This window comes from Haliotis asinina, chromosome 4, assembly GCF_037392515.1.
Source record: "Haliotis asinina isolate JCU_RB_2024 chromosome 4, JCU_Hal_asi_v2, whole genome shotgun sequence".
In the NCBI taxonomy this organism is placed as follows: Eukaryota; Metazoa; Mollusca; class Gastropoda; order Lepetellida; family Haliotidae; genus Haliotis; species Haliotis asinina.
The window spans coordinates 69,856,212-69,877,379 of record NC_090283.1 but is presented as its reverse complement, the minus strand read 5'-3'; the positions used below and the strand labels follow the sequence as shown (position 1 = coordinate 69,877,379).

The 21,168-nt window shown below is 37.8% G+C and overlaps 1 protein-coding gene across 2 annotated transcripts in view; it reads left to right on the top strand.

The window, feature by feature from the left end:
- The window catches only part of LOC137281835 (anosmin-1-like), a 70,982-nt gene that overhangs the window by 44,966 nt on the left and 4,848 nt on the right, over positions 1-21,168 (top strand). The window contains exons 2-15 of one of the 2 annotated variants that reach the window (XM_067813471.1): positions 3,243-3,314; positions 6,848-6,931; positions 8,273-8,489; positions 10,205-10,371; positions 11,102-11,222; positions 12,129-12,259; positions 13,305-13,382; positions 14,145-14,201; positions 15,038-15,134; positions 15,717-15,836; positions 16,654-16,757; positions 18,607-18,778; positions 20,043-20,251; positions 20,871-21,036. In XM_067813471.1, coding sequence (XP_067669572.1) covers positions 3,243-3,314; positions 6,848-6,931; positions 8,273-8,489; positions 10,205-10,371; positions 11,102-11,222; positions 12,129-12,259; positions 13,305-13,382; positions 14,145-14,201; positions 15,038-15,134; positions 15,717-15,836; positions 16,654-16,757; positions 18,607-18,778; positions 20,043-20,251; positions 20,871-21,036 — 1,795 coding nt within the window. The remainder of the gene's footprint in view (positions 1-3,242; positions 3,315-6,847; positions 6,932-8,272; positions 8,490-10,204; positions 10,372-11,101; positions 11,223-12,128; positions 12,260-13,304; positions 13,383-14,144; positions 14,202-15,037; positions 15,135-15,716; positions 15,837-16,653; positions 16,758-18,606; positions 18,779-20,042; positions 20,252-20,870; positions 21,037-21,168) is intronic. The other variant, XM_067813472.1, reaches the window with a different exon arrangement.

Here is a 21,168-nt window from a genome sequence, read left to right as displayed (position 1 = left end):
GATCACTGTTGCTGTTGCTGTTGTCGTTGTTGTTGTTGTTGTTGTTGTTGTTGTTGTTGTTGTTACTTCTCTCCACACTCCTCCGATGTGATGGAGGCAGATGGCAACATGCTCAGATTCCATGTACCTCTTCTCTCCACATTCCCCAGATGTGAATGAGGCAGAGGCAATCATGCGTAGGTTCCTAGTACTTTTCCTGTCCACTCACGTCAGATGTGATGGACTCAGACGGCAACATACACAGGTTGTATTTACTTTAGTCCACACTCCTCAGATGTGATGAAGGCAGATGGTTCCTAGTACCTATTATATTCTCAACACCTGCTATAGGTGATGAGGGTAAAGGGCAACATATATATGTTCCTGGAACCGGTTCTACCCCTGACACCTGTTACATGGGATGGGGAGAGGGGACAACATTCACACTTCACCTGCCTGCCATATTTGCCTCGTCATGGAACACTCATCCATGTCAGTGAACTTCTCAAGTATTGCCTCACAACTCCAGTGTTTATCATGAGTATGTACCATCCTTCATATGCCCCTGGCTTATGGCAACAGAGACACGCTTTAAATAAATATTGATTGAAGATGAGGAGGATGTACAAATTGTGTTTATATTCATGTGTGTAAATAGCTAAAGGATAAATCATTCTCTCTTGTCAGAAGAGTTAATGTGTTTTGCGTCAGAAGCTCTGCAGTCTAGGAATGTAAAGGGAAGGTGATTATTGATGGTGTAAGATTTCCGAAAATATGCACTTGAAACAACACAATGCAACAAGATGACTTGCAAATTGCAGTTGCATTCAGCCATAGTATAACTCCTTGGGTGTTGTCATGTGAATAAGCTTGCCCATTTCACTGTAACTCTTTCATGTAAATTTATGTAGGTGGTGGAGAGCGCTTTCACTTTTTTGCCAATTTTGTTGAATAAATAGAACTTCTCTTCTTAACTTCTTAGGTGTCAGTTACGCTCTGTGTTCAATGTGCTTGTTACATGGACCATAGAGATGACACAATGCACCCTCTGATAGATCATAATGGCAACATCATCTCATTCTTCTGAAGCTACAGTCATGTATAGTTGAATGTTTATCTGGTAAAAATGCAGTGAAAAGAAAGAATTTATTGTGTTTTGTTCAAAAATCTGCAAGTCATTGGCTGTCTTTGTGTGTAGATTTTTAAACACCTTGTTTGTGAAGGGTTTCAAGGAAGAGGATATTTCCTTTACTAGAGATCCACACTGCTAGAGTATCCATGTTCAGCCTTGGTCTAATTGACATGTAGCAGCTTTTGAAAGCACATACAAGCAGATTTTCTGCTTAATTACATCTTTTATTCAGTGTTGGTATGAAAATAGAAGAGGAAATCCCTTGCCTTGTCCATATTGTGGTACAGGTTGTTTAAGTAGCGGTGACATTTTTGTAGCTTTTGTCGGTCATGTTGTCCTGAAGAGGAGTGAAATATCGTGGACATGAACTCTGACTGGCATAGTATGATATTATGTCGGTGACAAGTCTGGCACACCTAGCTCTAAAAGCAAATACTTTAACATCTTGCATCTAAATCCTGTCTGGCATAAATCTGGCACACCTAACTCTTAAAGCAAATACGGTAACATATGAAATATAAATTCTGTCTGGCATAACTCTGGCACACCTAGCTCTTAAAGCAAATACGGTAACATATTGGATATAAATCCTGTCTGGCATAACTCTGGCACACCTAGCTCTTAAAGCAAATACGGTAACATATTGCATATAAATCCTGTCTGGCATAACTCTGGCACACCTAGCTCTTAAAGCAAATACGGTAACATATTGCATATAAATCCTGTCTGGCATAACTCTGGCACACCTAGCTCTTAAAGCAAATACGGTAACATCTTGCATCTAAATCCTGTCTGGCATAACTCTGGCACACCTAGCTCTTAAAGCAAATATGGTAACATCTAAATCCAACTGCTCTAACATCTGACATCCTAAATCAAATACCAGAACATGTTAATCTAAAAGTAAATACTTTAATATCTCACATCTGAAAGCAAATATCTTAACATGTTACACGTGAAAGCAAATATCATAATATCTTACATCTGACAGCAAATATCATAATATCGTACATCCAAAAACAAATACTGTAGCAACTTACGTAAAAAATAAATGCCTTAAAATCTGACATCTAATAGCATCTACCTTAACATCTGAGATCGGAAGCAAATACCTATTATCTTATATCTAAATGTAAGTACTTCAGGATCTTTCATCTAAACGCAAATAGCCATGCATCTTAATAAGTGGTATACTTGGAAATGGCCTTATGCAGTGTAGATGATAAGTGTGGACAGTTTGAATTTCGTTTGTGTCATCTCTAGCAGTGGACTGATTGTTTTAATGCTTACAGCCACGTAACAAAACACTCACTTCTTTAAACTGTAGAACAAACATTGTATAATTCCCCATTTGGTGTATAATACCCCTTAACATCTTGAAGAAAGCAGGTCCAAGAACATTATCATACTGTCCAGTGAGTACGGCATATATTTACCTTCTAGCTGTTACTAGGCATGGGATATTAGGGTAAGAGTATTGTTTGTATCTTGAGGAGGTTGTTGGTGACACTTCTGGCGTTGTTTGCCACAGCTCCCTCAAATGTACAATCAGGACAGCACACCAGTGTATACATTGTCTTTATTCACTATAAACATACAGGGTTTTTGCATCTCTAATGCACCAGAGTCATAGACTTTTGATTACAAGCACTTGAGGTTATGCTTGCTCCAGATTCATGGTGTATTTAGGGATTTCAGAAGGCTGTTGTTATAGCATATTCTTGACATGATGTAATTTACTTTTTCAAACTTATCCATTTGAATACTTAGGTACAGGGAGTATGGCAAGGGTGTCTTTTGTCTTGGTTGTCATTATGTGTCAAATGTACATTTCACATATGTCAGGGTACAAGCTGTCATTGGCTTGTTGTGGGAATAAAGGTTTTGTCAATGCCTTGAGGTGCTTGATTGTCATTTTCAAAATATTCAAGTGGCATTTTAACGTATCCATTGTGAGCCAATTGAAAGCAATGCAGCCAATGAATTTATTCATTTATACAAATGTTTCTCATGGTTTCAAAAGTCTGTTACCCCTTTGCTTTATTGACTGCAAGTAGCGGTGTCTTTTCCTTAAGTTTAACATGTTGGAAAGGACAAACATTATCTTTAAGTGTCTTAATTTCTGTTTCAGAGCTCAAACAGGACAAGGTCTGGATCTTCAAATTTGATACGAAATTGTCAGAAAATCAGAGACTGCAAAACAGTAAGTAAAAGAATGCACAAAGTTCCTGAATAGAATGCACAAAGCAAACATTCCTGTAGGGTGCACAGAGGACAATACTGTTCTTGTAAAGAATGCGCAAATCATAGTACAGTTCATTTATAGAATGCACAAAGGACAATACAGTTCTTGTATAGAGTGCACAAAGGACAATACAGTTCTTGTATAGAGTGCCCCAAGGATAATACAATTCTTATATAGAGTGCACAAAGGACAATACAGTTCCTTTATAGAATGCACAAAGGACAATACAGTTTCTGTATAGACTGTGCAGAGGACATTGCAGTTCTTGTATAGAATGCACAATGGACAATACAGTTCCTGTATTGAATGCACAAAGGACAAGACAGTTTTGGTATAGAATGAACAAAGGACAATACATTTCTTGTATAAGATGCTCAAAAGACAATACAGTTCTTGTATAGAGTGCACAAAGAACAATTCAGTTCATGTATGGAGTGCACCAAGGACAATACAGTTCATGTATAGAATGCACAGAGGACAATACAGTTCATGAATAGAATGCACAACAGACAATACAGTTCCTGTATAGAATGCACAGAGGACAATACAGTTCATGGATAGAATGCACAACAGACAATACAGTTCCTGTATAGAATGCACAGAGGACAATACAGTTCATGGATAGAATGCACAATAGACAATACAGTTCCTGTATAGAATGCACAGAGGACAACACAATTCAAGGATAGAATGCACAACAGACAATACAGTTCATGTATAGAATGCACGATGGACAATACAGTTCATGTATAGAATGCACAACAGACAATACAGTTCCTGTATAGAATGCACAGAGGACAATACAGTTCATGTATAGAATGCACAACAGACAATACAGTTCCTGTATAGAATGCACGACTGACAATACAGTTCATGTATAGAATGCACAACAGACAATACAGTTCCTGTATAGAATGCACAGAGGACAACACAATTCATGGATAGAATGCACAACAGACAATACAGTTCATGGATAAAATGCATAACAGACAATACAGTTCATGTATAGAATGCACGACGGACAATACAGTTCATGACAGAATGCACAACTGACAATACAGTTCATGTACAGAATGTACATGTAAGTACTACATGTACATATAACTACGTACGTGCAAAAGAGCACACAATGTTTATATGAGCATGTATGTCAAAATCCATGTATTCCAACCGTGCACGTAAATTATGACGACTGAGAAATGCTACACAGTGAACAATTCAAACTGAAAATGGAAGTTGATCAAACCTTTTTTCAAACATCATGAAGAAACACCCTCACATAAGTTGCCAAATGACTAGTTTGATTCTTGATTTTTAGCTCCAAAGGACATCATAAGTTTGGGCATAATTCAACCCGACATTATAGACATGAAATTGCACAGTAAATGCATTGTTAGGACATATGAATGGGCTTTATATATCTGACATAATAAAAATTGTATCTGCAACTTGGAGAAAAATAGCTATGTTCATTGATAAGACTACAGCAGTTTGGATAGAGAACATTTTTAGGTAATGAGGTTGAACAATACCTGCTCCAGTTCTTTGCCAAGTAGGGGCAGTGGGGTGGCCCACTGGTTGAAGTGTTTGCTTATCAAGAGGACGTCCAGGTTCCCATTATGTATGAAGCACATTTCTGGTGTCCCCCTACTTATTGCTGGAATATGACTGAAAGGAGCATAAAATTAAACTCTCTGTATTCTGAGGAAGATATGTCACTATTAAAGGGATTTTGTTCCTCAGTCAAGTATTTTGGCTAGGAATCTCATGAGGATGAGAATAACCGTTTAATCATTAGAAAAATAATTCAAGCTGAGAACTGAATGATAACTGAATCTTATAGCCATCGTTTTCAGATAAAATATGGCTATTCAGCCTCGCTTGAATGGATCCCAGTGGTCTGAAGAGTGTAATTTTACAGGTGTAATGTGAAACTAATGATCATATTATGCTTAAGACTATTTGCAAGTAGATTTGACAATAATAGGTTTGGACTTTCATTTACAGATATTGGTCAATATAACATATAATCCATAAATTTAACCCTCAGGATTTGAGTACATGTCTTGGTACATGGTTTACGTGCGGTGTCACAGGTATTTGATAAGCAAGTAGTCCTTGAATATTTAGATTTTTTTCAGTTGGAACAGTGTAGGCTCCTGTATCTATAGATTAAACATGATCACTTTAAATACCATTGTTATCAAGCAAGACCACTGCAAGGAAACTGTTGTCAAGTCCCTTGCTGAGACAGGGTTGTTTTTTGTTGTTTTCTATGTGCCCACGAGTGCACATGACTTTATCTTACGGTGATGCACTCACTGAGTGCGTGAATGAGTGAGAGACTAAACAGTGAGTGAGTGAGTGATTATGGTTTTTAGAACAGGTATATATGGATCACAAATTATATAATTCCAGAGTACAAAGTTTCCTGATATACTATGTCGTGACGTTTCAACTTACTTGAAAAACTTACAAGAACCTGTTTTGAAACATGCTCTAGAATTAAAGAAGATGTCATCCATGTATACTTGTTTTGTCTACTTCCAACTTCTGAGACTCATGAAGGTCCGGGTTAGAATAAACCTTCAGCAACCCATGCTTGCCATAAAAGGTGACTGTTCTTGTCCTAAGAGGCTACTAACAGGACTGGGTGGTCAGGCTCGCTGACTTGGTTGACACATCATCAGTTCCCAATTGCACAGATCATGCTCATGTTGTTGCTCACTGGATTGTCTGGTCCAGACTTGATTATTTACAGACCGCCGCCATATAGCTGGAATATTGCTGAGTGTGGCGTAAAACTAAACTCACTCACTCACTCCAACTTCTGAAAATGCCACTCAAAGAAGTGATTATGGTGTTATACTTCTTTCAGCAATATTGCAGCAGTTTCACTACAAGGAACAACAGAAATTGGCTTCACACTTTGTGAAGGGAGGGAGTCTTCCCTACTAAAGTTTTATTAACTTCAAGTTTGAATTGAGCAGTTGGCTTGTTGAATTTAACTTATTGTGTCTAACGTTGTAGAAATCGTCCTATGTGCTGCATGAAGATGGGTCTTTCGTATGTGTAGAAAATATTAATGATGGGGATTTATATATTTTGCTTATTGGTGAAAAGTGCTTGGTTTTGAGAAATCAGCTGACAGTTTACTGGGCACAATGGACCTTTCTTCATCTGTCAAAACCTGGTCGTAAATCCCTGAAGACAAATGTATCTTTAATAATCATTTTTCTTGTATCCATACCCTTTTGCAGTCCACTTTAGGTAATCTTAGAAAAACACTAAAGCATCATTGTTTGGTAATATAGCAATGATGAAATCGCAGTTAACTCAACTTAAATTATATGAATCTAGCCTTCATCGTTCAATGACAGTCCAAACCAGCCTCCTTTGCCAAAGTGGTACTATATTGTGGAAACTCTAACTATATACTCTGTTGGAACTTCCATGGTCTGTCATATTGAATGTTGTTATGTATGTTTCAGTGTCTGTTTGTATGTGATCGATCACCTGGCAAAAACTACACCTCCATAGACAACTGCAAATATGACTGTGATGTAAGTATTGGTGTAAGTATTCCCCTTTCCTTCTTCTGCATCACTTTCACCCTTGTGCTCTTATTCAGTTCTGACTGACTTGCTTTTCTTAAGATTGTCTTATCTTAAGATTATTCTCAGGGACACGACCTGCACTATATTGTGAAGCTGTGCACATTTGTTGGCAGTACATCACTCTTGCTTGATAACGGAACATTAGGATCTGTCACAAAACGTTGCATCATATAAGAAGTTGTTACCCATATCTTACTTTGTTAATACCCTTTTCTGTTATTCACTAATATTTGTTTCTGTTAGTATTTAGTCTTAGTCGTCTTTTTTCCTTCCCTTTAGTAGAATTAATTCCATTAATAATTATGAAACATATGGTTATTTTATGGTGAAATTTGTATTTTTAAATTCCATAATCTCTTAAGCACCTGTCCTGTGGGAAAAAGATTAAAATTTGTATTCTCTTTATTGACATGTTGATAGGATCAATATGCTTATGTCCACATATAATAGAGGTACCACAATCAACTTAGATAAATATGTTCAGTACAGATGAACAATAACAATGATGATCAGGGTCACACACACATGGACACACACACGGACACACACACTGACACACACACCAACACATACACCAACACACACACACCGACACACACACCGACACACACACGGACAGGTCTCAGATTTGATTATCTTAATAATGTATATATTTCGATTATAATCGATAATCGTTCACCACAAGTCCTCTGATAATCAGTAATGGATTTGGTCTCCCGATTTCCAACACTACTGTACAGGGTTAGTGTAAGTAAATGATTGACGTATATGTTTCACGAAATGTATGAGTACAGTCATACAACAAAGGTTTTGACAGGCTTTATTCAGATTTTCTCGACACTATTACTCCAGTCCAAACCCCATGACATGCTTTGACCATGTTGATAGTGTTACTTTATCATGACAGTAAGGCCAGGTCAGTTTTATTTCTTGTTTTATGGCTCCACTAGTTGTATTTGTTCAAGAACAAGAAAACAATAAAAAGTTTCCTCTGGGTCAAAAAATGAAATCCTATAGGTTTTCTTGGCCAAAAATGTACACTTGCAAAAATCTTTTTTAAGATTGTATTTTGGACAATATACACTTAATAAAAGTAAAATAATTTTAGTGTTTAGAAAGAATGTTATTTTGAGACTGGTGATTTTTTTTTTTTTTATCATCCATCCCTTAGGTTTTCGGAGGACAAGAAGAAATTGGTGTGGTGTAACCAGTAAACACATTACAGTCAGTCAGTGTTGGCTGTTATACTGCTTGGTTTGGCTATTTCAGTCAAGTAAGAACTAGAATATGGTGTTTCAGGTGAAGTATCCCAACTATGCCAGCTGCAGGAGGAGCTGTACCTTCCTGGCTAAAGCAGCCGAGTCCAAGATGGGCAGGTGCCCCAGCAAGAAGACCATGTCTGGCTTCAAGGCTGCATGTGTTCAAGAGTGCAATCATGATGGACACTGTGCAGGCAGCAGCAAGTGCTGTGGCAATGGCTGTGGCTTCACCTGCCAGGAACCCAGGAGTGATCAAGGTCAGTGTCAGTGATCAAAAAATTTTCAAACTTAACCAGTCAGGCAGGTTACCAATAAATGTTGCGTGTCCATTTTGAAAGTTGCCTGTCTGTGCTTTGACTCATAAATTGCATTTTTTTTGGTACAAAAACAAATAAGTAATCATCGTTTCAAATGTGAATTGATTCAGCAAATAAAATACAAGCATGAATTTAAATAATCAGTCATATCCGGAGCCTCTGACATTTGAAAAGAGCCTGTTAACTTGCAATAGTCCAATTATTGGTCTATATCATCAAAATGATATATTTTTAGAAAATTTTCTTTACGAAAAGTTTAGGGCAATACCCACTTCAAATTTATCTTCTCACTTGTTATTCATATGAAGCTTCCCAAAGGGAGGTATTTAAAAATATCAGCCAGACAATTCGGATGGTATAGATTTTTTTCAGGTCTTTTTTCAGGTAGCATGACATGTAAGTTGCCAGCCTCAGGCAGGCGGGCAGGCTGCTGTTTCAATCACTTATCAGTGCAGTAGTCAGGAATCTGGGACCAAGAAGGCCAGTGTTGTACTGACACATGATGGCTCATCTTAAAGATGACAGCATTTGTTGTGTAATGTAGAGTTGATACAGCAGGGGTGTATAGATATTTGCAAGGAACACAGGACACGTAAGATCAGTGTTGTATTGACACAGAATCTATTAGTTTGAAGTGAGTGAGTGTGTGAGTTTAGTTTTACGTCGCACTTAGCAATATTCCAGCTATATGGCGACGGTCTGTAAATAATCGAGTCTGGACCAGACAATCCAGTGATCAACAACATAAGCATCGATCTGCGCAATGGGGAACCGATGACATGTGTCAACCAAGTCAGCTAGTCTGACCACCCGATCCCGTTAGTCGCCTCTTACGACAAGCATAGTCGCCTTTTATGGCAAGCATGGGTTGCTGAAGGCCTATTCTACCCCGGGACCTTCACGGGTCTATTAGTCTGAAGCATGGAGATGGCAGCATTTTGCTCAACGAAGGAACCAAGATGCTAGACCTCCCAAATGTATCAGAATCATCACAGAAGATGAATGTCAATTCCACCATTCTAACAAAACCAAATTCATTCTGATTTTTTTCAAAATGTAACAAAGACGTAGATAGTGTTGCACTTACTGGAGGACTAGGATTCTCTTTGACCATGAACAATGATAGTTAAATAGATATACCATGTTATTTACAGAAGTTCTCAAATTGTTACACAAGAAAGTAATCCTGAAGATTTCCTGATAAATTTCCTGATGGATTTCCTGATAAATTCCACGTACTGTGTATTTGATTCACTTAACATTCACAAAGACTGCTGCCGAGTACTGCAAACTGATTTCAGCTGTATAAGGATAACCATGTGTGATGGCATTATAGGGATCCCTAAAGTGTTAGGAAAATTCCTGATTGTTTCTGTCTTGAGGAGCTCAGATTCCAAACTGCGCCTGTCTGGGGATTGCATCTCTGATAGAAGGGTGTCTCAGTGGTTCATCTGTTCCCTCATCCTTCCTGATACAAGTTTCTAAGCCAAGGGCTGATGTCCTTCTCATTTATTAGATTTCTATGTTATCAGTTTTTATTGTTTATAGATTGGAACATGAGTCTACCAGTTGTTGTCAGTATGTCTTTGGTTGGTACGCAAGGTGTCCTGACTTCATGGACCAGGTTGTGACTATCTATGTTGCACCTGTTGCAGGTTTGCCCAGGAAGCCAAGCAACATCACATTTGAAACCCGGAAAGATGGCAGTGTTGTGATCAGCTGGGACCTGCCCAAGGGGAGATGGATGAGACATGTTGCACAACCCCTGGTCTATGTTGTTCGGTGGCGCACTCTGTCGGGGAAAGGAGTCAATTTCAAAGTGGTGAGTCCAGTCAACAGGACCTTTGTGGTTAGTATGGACCAAATATGATCTTCAGAAGATCTCTGTGGGTAACTGACCAAATATGATCTTCAGAACATCTCTGTGGTTAATGCGGACCAAATATGATCATCAAATCTGTGGTTTATATGGACCAAATATGATCTTCATAAGTTCTCTGTGGTTGATTCAGAGCAAATTGTTCGTTCAGCCTAACTATGAAGATTCTTCAGATCTCTGTGCTTGATACCAAGCAGGTAGATACTTCAGGATACCTCTGAGCAATTACCTCCTTTAGTTTATATCTGTGATTGATCATAGAAAAATAGCTCCTTAGCAGATCTCTGTGGCAATGCTTTGATGGTGACTATGTTTGGTTCCACCTGCACAGTCTTAGAGCTCTCTCCATTGAGATTGTTGTAGGTAACACAAATTCGACTGCCTTATGATGTAACAAGTTCTGCAATAGCAATATTGTATTTACCAGATAAAGGTACCTACCTGAGGTCTTTAGTGAGAAAAGGAAATGCTAAATCATTAGGCTAGCCTGAATGTCTCATGCTATGTTTGTCTGTGGAGTGCCCTCGTGGTGGAAACATTTATTCATCATCTGAGTTTCAATTCCCTACATAGCTGTTGAGCCCATATTTGACGTCTGATAGATTATATATGGCTGAAATATGTACAAAAGCTGAAAAGTAGAGCCTCACTCACTGACACCTGTCTTACCCAGACTGACCGCAAGTTTGTGAAGCTGCGAGGGATCGTGCCGGCCAGTACGCTGAACGTCATCATAGCAGCAGTAAATATTCATGGATCCAGGGGATTCACTTCAGTATCCAAGCATACCAAAGGTACGACAAGAAGTTAGCAATGCTTTTACTTCATACATTACTCCTTTGTTCATTACAATCAGTGTTTAAAACTCCCAAAGTACCAAGCCAGGCAAATTACTTGTCTGGATACAAACTTGCCTATCCTGTTTATCGTAATATGAACTGTTTGAAGATGTCAAAGATGTTTGACATAATTTCCATAATACTTTAAATGCCTCAAACTGACAAGAGAACTCATCTGACAGTGTAAAATATTTACTGTTAGGGGTAAAAATATCTACCAGATCACCAGAAAGGCTACTTTTCAGCTTTGACCATCCAAGATGAAAACAGACCATTCTGTACAATCAGACAGACAGGAATTTTAAACACTGATAACAAAGCTGTGAGTTTTCACCTGTGTGGAGGGTTTCATGTGTCTACAGTCAGTATATGTGGTAGTTTGGTCGACATTCTAGAAGGTGGTGAGTTAGTAATATAGCATATAACTCTATGGATAATAAGTTCTTGTTTAATGCATAGAGAAATGTTTTGGTGTAGATTCTTATACTGTTATCAAGCCACAAGTGACTACCACCAAGTGATGTGAAGTATATAAACACAGTATGCTATGACAAAAGTAGATTAGTGAGTGAGTGAGTTTAGTTTTACAACATTTTTGAAATGCATGAGACTTGATTCAGTTTACACCAACATGAGTTATCTCCCTTTAATTTGATTTCTCTTCATAAAATATTTTGTCATTTTTATTATATGTACTGAACAGCATGAACTAGAATGGTTACTTTTATGAGATTTCATTCTATCAAATATTGAATTTGTTTTGCTGTTTAGTATATGATTGAGCAAAGAGGATCAAGAAAAAAATCTAAATTCCTCCTTTTGTCAATATACATCTTGTTTCATTGTAATGTTATTTTTCAGAATTTACGAAGCCTTCTCCTCCAGCCAACTTTGAGGAAGGTGATTCTACAGTGCATGATGGGAAGGTAGATGTTGAGATATTGTGGCAGCCTCCCCATCGCACTGATGGACTTCCCATCAACAGATATATTGTAAGTCGGCCTTTCCATTTAGGAGATAAGCATACTGGGTTGGAAAGTCAGAAGTATGTAACAAAATAGTAACAGCTCTAAATTTGAGTTACAAATTAAAACATGTAGTATGAAGTTTCAAATTAAAAATTTAGAGCTATTATAACTCATATAGATATTTTTTTTTCAAAACAGTATGTTTATGTCCATTCTACCATAACCATGTTAGTAAGATTTTAGAAAAAAATACATACTGTGTTGGAAAATCAGAGGCATATAATCACAATCCTGTAGTTACCAAAGTCATGGTAGAGTGTACAGTAAACCATCCTCACTTGAATCAATCAGTTTTAGCCAGTAGAACGGCTGTAGGCCCACTCAGAGAGATAACAATAAATGACATTTTCATAGAGTTGCATTAAGTAATATAAAGGTGACAATTTCGCAATGAAGAATTACATAAAACAAGAGCTTCATTTTTGAAATTTGAAATGGACATTAAGTTGTTTAAACTTCTGTTCAGTAAGATACTGATAAAGATTTTTTCATTGACGTACGGAGAAATATTTGTGAAATGTGTTTTACGTAGATCATTATGTAATGGACATTTATAAAGGAAATGAAATTCATTTTTGATTTTATTAGATTTACATAGCTTACAAAAACAATACTGTCGCGTCTACCAATATTCTTATAAATAGGTAATTCACCAAATCTTAACTAAGTAATATGATGTCTTGCCTCTTTAGATTTTATATGAGAAACATAACTTTCTAAACAGAATGAAGTTTCAATTCTTGAATACAAATGCAAAGTAGAATACTCGTTGATTTCTGACATTATTGAATCAACTTGAATCAATCTATAAAGATCCATGTTAGATCTGGTCTTTGAGGTCAACAACCAAGGTTTAAGCAAATATTAAGAAGGGATCTTTCAGTCAGATATGTATTTGAAAGCGAACAAAGTTTAATGGGGTTTTTTTCAGTTTTTTGTGACCAAGTTTCGAGTTTTAAAAAATGTATTGACAAGGGCCTGATTCTCATTTAGCTTTTTCCGCCCGCAGGTGATGCGTAGTGAAGGGTTGCCCCAGTCCAGTGCTAATTATCAAAGAGTGAACATGTTGAAGTTCAAACTAGATCCGGTAAGTTTGTCAGGCACTCAGCTTACATTGTCTAATATTGATAAAGTGATATTAACAAACTTCCATGCAAATCAGCAACTATGAAGCTGATGGTGTTTGTAGACAACAATCACTCACCTGTTTACAGACTGCGGCTATATAGCCGGGATATTGCTGAGTGCAGTGTTAAACAACAAATAAACAGTTAGCTCTTATACCAGACCAGTTTTATTTCTTGTTTTACAGATTTTTGTCCTCTGAAAACCTTAAAAAAAATAAATAAAAATAAAATTTCCAATCAAAGTAATATTCCTTTTATATACTCAAAGTATTTTACTTTTGGCAATTTATGAAGTGAATATGGGTCAAAAAGCAACCTAAAAAGTATTTTCTTGTGAGTTTGTACTTTTAGGCAATGAAAACATTACGATTATATTTTTTGTGCTGAAAAAATTCATTTTTCTTTTTTTTCTTATTCTTGAAAAGATATGGCCTGGCCTTATGCTTATTTACAACACATATACTTTAGGGCATACCATGGAGCAGATTTTAATAGTGTCAAGCATACAAAAAGTATATGAAGTCATGAACTGCTAATACATATTGTACTTTTTGGGGGAGAGTTGGGCCTTAGATTATATCACCTGCTATGAACTGAACTTTAAGTGTCTTTAGTAGAATATTTTATCATCTTTAGGTCATCCATCACAAATGATGTTTTAGGTGTTGACGATTCAAAGTTATGTGAGTTTTAACTCTGACTGTGCTGTTATATTCTTTCAGAATAAACACAGGTTTGTGCTGAGAAATCTTGAACCAGGAAGTAGATACTTCGTACAGGTGTGTATCATTTTATCTTACCTCACACATGAATGTCACTTTCTGATTGGCTAAGCGTCCTTGTATATTTTTTCAGTGTACCACGCTTACAGACGTATTTTTTTCAATGTACACCGCTGGGAATGCCGAACTCATTCGGTACTTCATGTTAGTACTTCCTTATCTCGAATAACATTGATGCACGGAAAATTAACAATGTTTTGCGATTGAAATTGAATGGAAGGGAGATAACTGTGGGCTGGGGGAACATTAACAAACCTCGAGGGTACATGAGCCCATGGACCCCTCGTGACCAGTGAATAACTTATAGACTAGGTTCGCACTGCTCACATTTACCGTTTCTACTTTTGATGTGTACAGTAAATCGTAGATGATGAGAAAGTAATGTGTGAAGACATGTAAGCCTATGACTGGTCCACTGACAGTTCAGTCTTACCTACACTGCATGAAATCTGTACAGTATCTTAAAAAAATACTTTCTAAGTAATGAGGAGATTCTAGTACATGCGTTTGGTTGAGTCCTATCTGGAATTCAAAAGCACTCTCTCAGAGTGAGCACACTGAGTCGGTAGCAGCACTGCTGACTTTGAATGCTTGTGATCTGGACCCTCACTCTGAGAGGGTGCATTTGAATTTCAGAGTACAGGTGTACTGGATCTCTTCATTCGTAAGAAAGTGTAATTCAGATGTTACATATTTACACATGACATCAGAAGGGTAAGCACCACAACTCCTCCAACGCACTTCACGCACTTCATTCCACGTATATGTAAACAAAATATTTAAAAGGCGTTAACCTTGAAACACTTCATCAAAGTATGTCCTGTGTTTTTCAGGTGTATGCCACTGTGCGCTGGAGAAACAGGATACAGAAGGGAAGAATGGCCTCCATGTATATTGTCACATACTCTCCGCCAACACAGGCATGCTGCGGTAAGTTACAGTTTTGCTAACCAGCTGCAGGTTGCTTTGTTAGATGGAAATATATAGAGGATACTAAACGACCATCCATATAATACCATTTTTATTAAGCAGGTTAGTGATTTGGTATCAAACGAGGGATAGCAAGTTTGATACTAAATCTTTCACAAGTTACTGAATGACCTTCCATCTAATACCATATTTATTAAACGAGTTAATGATTTTATATCAAATGAGGGAAAGCGAGCTTGATAATAACTCTTGCACGAGTAAAATGAAAATAGTATTTCATGGAAGTGAGTTTAATATTCTGTTTATTACTCTCCGAAATAAATTGATAGAAACTGCAGCTCTCAGTTCACAGTGTAATGACTCTCAGCTTTCTGTGAGTCTAGTATCACTGCAATAGTGACATTAGCCGATACATTTTTGTCATATTAGTTAATCATAAAGAAGTAAAAAAATTTATATTAACTATTCATGTTATCGGATCAGTCAATTTATTAACTAAAAAAAATCAGTATTTCTTTCGAACGTATTCCTTGTTCCCTTGTTCGTACACATTGTGTGATGTGGAATGTTCCATTCTTGCAGACCACGTTACCCGTAAACCATGGGTATCCGACAACTCTGTAGTGTACAACATCACAGTGGATCAGAGTTTCTACAACAGTGGTGTCCTGAAGACCAGGATCGAATGGAGAACTGTCACAGGTCAGTGTTCACAAATTGCGTCAGACCCATGGACCATCCAGCAGATTTGCCAACGGTCCGGTGGAAGTCTACAAACCGCCAGCCCAACTGTCTGACTGTATTTCATGATGACTGAAGTTGTTACATGTGACACATCACCCTTGTTTGATGTTTATGAAATTTATGAATTTTTATTGAGAGTCAAGACAGACAGATCAAAATGTCTTATTTCATACACGACAAAACGACAAACCCTTTCAGTATCTGTGAGAGGAATCGCTGGTGAAAGCAATGAGTGAGTTTAGCTTCTCTGCCCTCACAAATATTCCAGCTATATGATGGTGGTTTATCAACAAACGAGTCTGGACCAGACAATCCAGTGACCATTTGACAAGCGTTGGTTATCAAAGATCAGTTCTAGCGCTTATCTTCACGGGTTGCTAAAAGCAGAGTCAATTGTACGATTCTGACCATAGCATGAGTATGTGTATATTTGACAACACACCCAGCAATATATCAGCTGTGCAATACTGAAACACTGACACACTGAAAAAACAATGGTGATGGTATTACTGAGAGTGTAAGAAATCCATTAGACTAACAACTACTCTCTGAATTGAACATATTTTATCTCATAGTTAAAAAATAATAATATAATGAAATGGAGCCCTGAGACTTTCTTCATTTTCTTAAGCTAAGGGAATCTAGACTTGCCACATTTTCTAGACTTGCATGGGCATTCATGGATATATTTGCTTCACGGTCTGTATGACAGACTAAAAATCCATTTAGGACTAGTTCAAGACTTATTTTTCATGAATTATTATTTGTCTTTCAGAGGAGAGACTGGAGAAGTATATTGTGTACTGGCGGGCAGTGAGCTGTGACCGCATTGGCGACAGGAGGAACTACCACCATCCAGAGCTGAGCGCCACCACGCATGTACGTACTTGGAGTTTCATGTCCCATTGATGTCTCCTCTTCGTCATGAACCACAGATAGATGGGATTTATTAACATTAGTCGCAGTGAGTGTGTGAGTGAGTGAGTGGATTTGAGATGGGCTTCACACATTGTATCTATGTGGGGAGTCAAACCTGGTGTAGCAGGCCAAACGTTTCTCCTGGCTAAAGAGGTTAGATTTGGAAAGAAATGACATACTACACCGGGTGTTTGGCGTAACGAGCGAACACTTTCACCATTAGACCCACCGCCCCACTATAAGTTGGACGTTGGACAAAAGACATCAGACTTTTCTGTTTACCTTTGATTTGTGATTTTTAAACATGAAAACTGTGAGTTTACATGCATGTTGAAGAGTTCATGTTTGGTTAGTTGGTGTATCTGTTACAATCAGATTGTGAAATCAGTCATTTGACGAAATGACTAAAAATTTCAGTCATGTGGGTCAGCCATTTTGCATTGTTTTGTGTAACAACTTTCTATATACTCCAGTCATTTCATCTACATGTGGCAGACAGGGGTTTGTGAGATGTGGGTACTCTGGACACAGCAAGTGTCAACAAAGAGGTGTAAATGCTTCAAAGCCAAACTAATGTGCAACAGTCGCTGCCACAATAGTTTTAACTGTTAGTGACAACAAGTGATGTTGACACTGTGATCCACTTTTCTAGATTAAGTTATTAAGTGAAATTTTATGAAATGACTGAAGTATATTGATTGTGTTGCACAAAATGGCTGACTCTCTTATTCATTTCATGAAATGACTGATTTCACAATCTGACTGTAATACATCTACTACAACAGATAAAACTCTAGATAAATTATGCAGGGAATGAATAACTATCCTTGGACTGCCATGTGTTATTGTCAAGTTAAGGATCCTATTGGTAGTAATGGTGTCACACATGTTTTGTTTTCCTCTATTTCACATCCATGAAAGTTCATTGACATTACACAATAATGGTCATGTACACACTATCATCAGTGATTCAACACTTAAGAATGTTTTGGGTACTGCTCAACATTTTGTCCTGATTGGATGAGGGTTTATAATTTGGTGACCGAAGTAAATATATATAATTAGGAGATAAACATCAGGTGTTGGCCAATTTCCAGTTGTTATTGAGTATTTGAAGCACGGGAACGCATTTGGAACCGAAGGCGTGAGCTGGAGGTTTCAAATGAAATATTCCTGTGCTTCAAATACTCAATATCAACCAGAAATTGCCCTGTACATGATGTTTATCAACACTGTAAACTAAAAAAAGTACACCAAAGGGTTTTACTCTCTGCACTCATTTACATCAAGTACGAGTGCAGCAGTGAAGTGTCATCAGCTGGCCATTTCAGTTGGTTCCCATGGTAACGTTTGGAGTTGCCCCTTTGTGACATCATTTTAAATTTAATAATGGTAGTCAACCACCTGAAAGTACATGAACACCAATATTCTACTCCAGGTTTCTTCATCTGCTTTGTATTCTGCAAATGTGAGTGAAAGTCTGAGAATAGTTAATGAACACTTGTACTTTCATATCCTCTTACTTGTTCCAAGACTATATTTGAAGATAAAGCAGAAAATATGAGGTGTTCAATGTTTTGTTGATGAGCGTGTTGAGTGAGTTTTATGCCATTTTTTGTAATTTTCATTCAATATCATGGTGGGGGACACCAAATGGGTTTCACATAATGTTCCCATGTAGGGATTCAAACCCATGTCCTCAGCTTGACAAGCGAATGCTTTAACTGCTAGGCTACCTTACCGCCCCTTTAATGTTGACACTGTACTACAGCCAGTGTAGATGTTCTACTACAGATGTAACTGTTTCCAGGACCAGGAGTTCAACCTGTACAACCTCCACTACAGCTGTAACTACACCGTCCAGGTCCGTCCAATCAACGCATTTGGGGAGGAGCTGGCAGCCTCAGTGGCCAGTTTTTCCACCCCGCACTGTGTGGACATCAAGGTCAAGGGGAACGTCCGTCCACAGTGCCCAAAGAAAGGTACAGTTTAATAGCGCTGGGATGGGTAACCCAAATACACAGGACAGGTGGGTAATAAGTAGGACCTGTGTACCCATCCCAGTACCTGGACTCTTTATGATTATGATTAGGTTAAACAGTGTAGCATGTTTTTCTTTCATGATTACAATGTTGTATTGTTCTTGAAGATTTAGGCACAGCTGTGCAGTCACCTCTTTTGGGAATAAACTCAAAATTGTAGCCTCCAAGCTGAAGAATATATTGACGTTTATTACAAATTTGATGTCAAGAATTAATATAATTGGTATCTGAATAGGGTACGGTAATAAGGGGTGGAGTACCTGGGTAGAAAATCTGAATCCGTCACAGCTCTACAAGCTAATCACACAGTCAGACTCCTCCATTCCTCCAACTTCTAAATGCCTTTGAAACAACTAATCACACTGTGTTGTAGCGTCTCATCAAAATACTGGAAATGTTTTTTGTCAACTTTCTAAGCACTTTGTATGTATTTTGAAGACAGTATATGTATTGAGAACAAAAGTATTGAATACTGATTGGGGGGCGGCCTCAACACTTAAATTAGCCTAATTACTGATACAATTAATTAACTGGTTTTCAGACAGATTTTGCTTTTTTACATATAACCTTGAATATACAGGCAAACAGCTCCATCCCTTTAGGAGATAAACAGTATGTGTTGACCGATTTCCTGGTGTTACTGAGTATTTGAAGCAGAAGAAATCATTTTGAACTGGTGTCAGCTGGAGTTTTCAAATGAAATATTCCCGTGCTTCAAATACACAATAACACCTGGACACTGGCCAACACATGATGTTTATCGACATTGTAAACACAAAAGTAAACAAAAAGGCTATACTGTCTGCACTCATTGACATCAGGTAGAGCAGTTAAGAGTTGGCCGTTTCAGGTAGCATCTGGAATTTGTCATTGTGACTTCATTCCGACTTTAAGTCACAATTTGAATGATGTCACCACTGCACAATACAACTGTATGCAATATTTGAAGGTGCCAATACGCAGAGAATAGTCTTGCAATTTCAAGGAATCAAATACCATTCAATCATGTTTTTCAACCAATCATATTAAAGAACATAGTGACTTTTGGTTTACATGGTAGTTTGAGTAGATGAGTTGATAGAAGACTCTCTGCACAATTGTAGTTGCTTTTCTAGTGAAGCTGACCACCATTGCCGATCTCGCTATTAGATAAGCGCAATAATGATCAGTCATTAACACATTCCATTATATTTGTATATTCCAGTTACCATAATACCTAGCAGGCCACCAGATATCCAGATCCATCCACTCGTTGACCGGTGCAGCGTCGATGTTGCAATAGTGTGGAAGGAGCCGGTGTGGAGTGGGGTTACTACAGGGTACACGGTGCTGTGGGGAAAAAGTCAGGTTGTTCCACCCTCATCTCGACAAGTTGTGTATAGCAAAAATCCAGAGGAGCGAATCATCTCAGGGGTGAGTCCATGTCTCTATATTCACAAACACACTCAAGTACATGTGTTTCGTGAATGGAGACTGTTTAGTCATCAGTAAAATAGTAAAAAGTCCAGGGCCTAGACTTTCAAAGCTCTCTTAGTGCTAAGACAGTCGTAAGTTAGTGTTAATGTATGGCACTTATGACTATCTTAGTACTACAAAAGCTTAAAAAATCTAGGCTCAGAAAAATAGCTTGTGTAGACAATGTTTGAAAAAAACCCACTTGAATGAATGTTGAATTTCAACTTTTTTCAGTATACATGGTTTGGGAAATTTTGTTTCAAGGGTATCAGGGTTTCATCGATCAGTGCTATTTTCCTGTCATAAGGAGTCAGTCATGTAGCCAGTGAAATTCTCATTCTCTCTCTATCAGGTTACAGGTGCAGCAGGACGAGAATAAGTGACAGCAAATATTTTTATGTTTTTTTAACAATTGGAGCAATTTCACGACTATGGACACAAAGAATGGGTTTTACACTTTGTACCCAAAAGGGAACTTGAGACCTTGGTGTTCAATGTATGCACCAAGTCCAGATTTAACCATGATATTACTCTTCAAGAGGTTTTAATTTCGATCCGATATAACCTAATGTTTCAGAATATAACAGAGTTGATACTGACTGGGTTGAGCGAGGAGAGACACTACAGTGTTCAGATCAGCGCCCGCAGCAACGACAAGGAGGGGGATAAATCTGTCCAACACTTCACCACACTACGCAAAGACCAATACTGCATGCACACATTAACACAGCTTACACACACAGGTCAGTGGCACTTTTTTTTGTGTGTACTTCCATGACATTATGCCCTTTCATATCATATTACTTATGTCACATATCTCATTGCTCTTCCACAAAACACCCCTGTATAATAAAATGCTGTTTCACACTTACAAA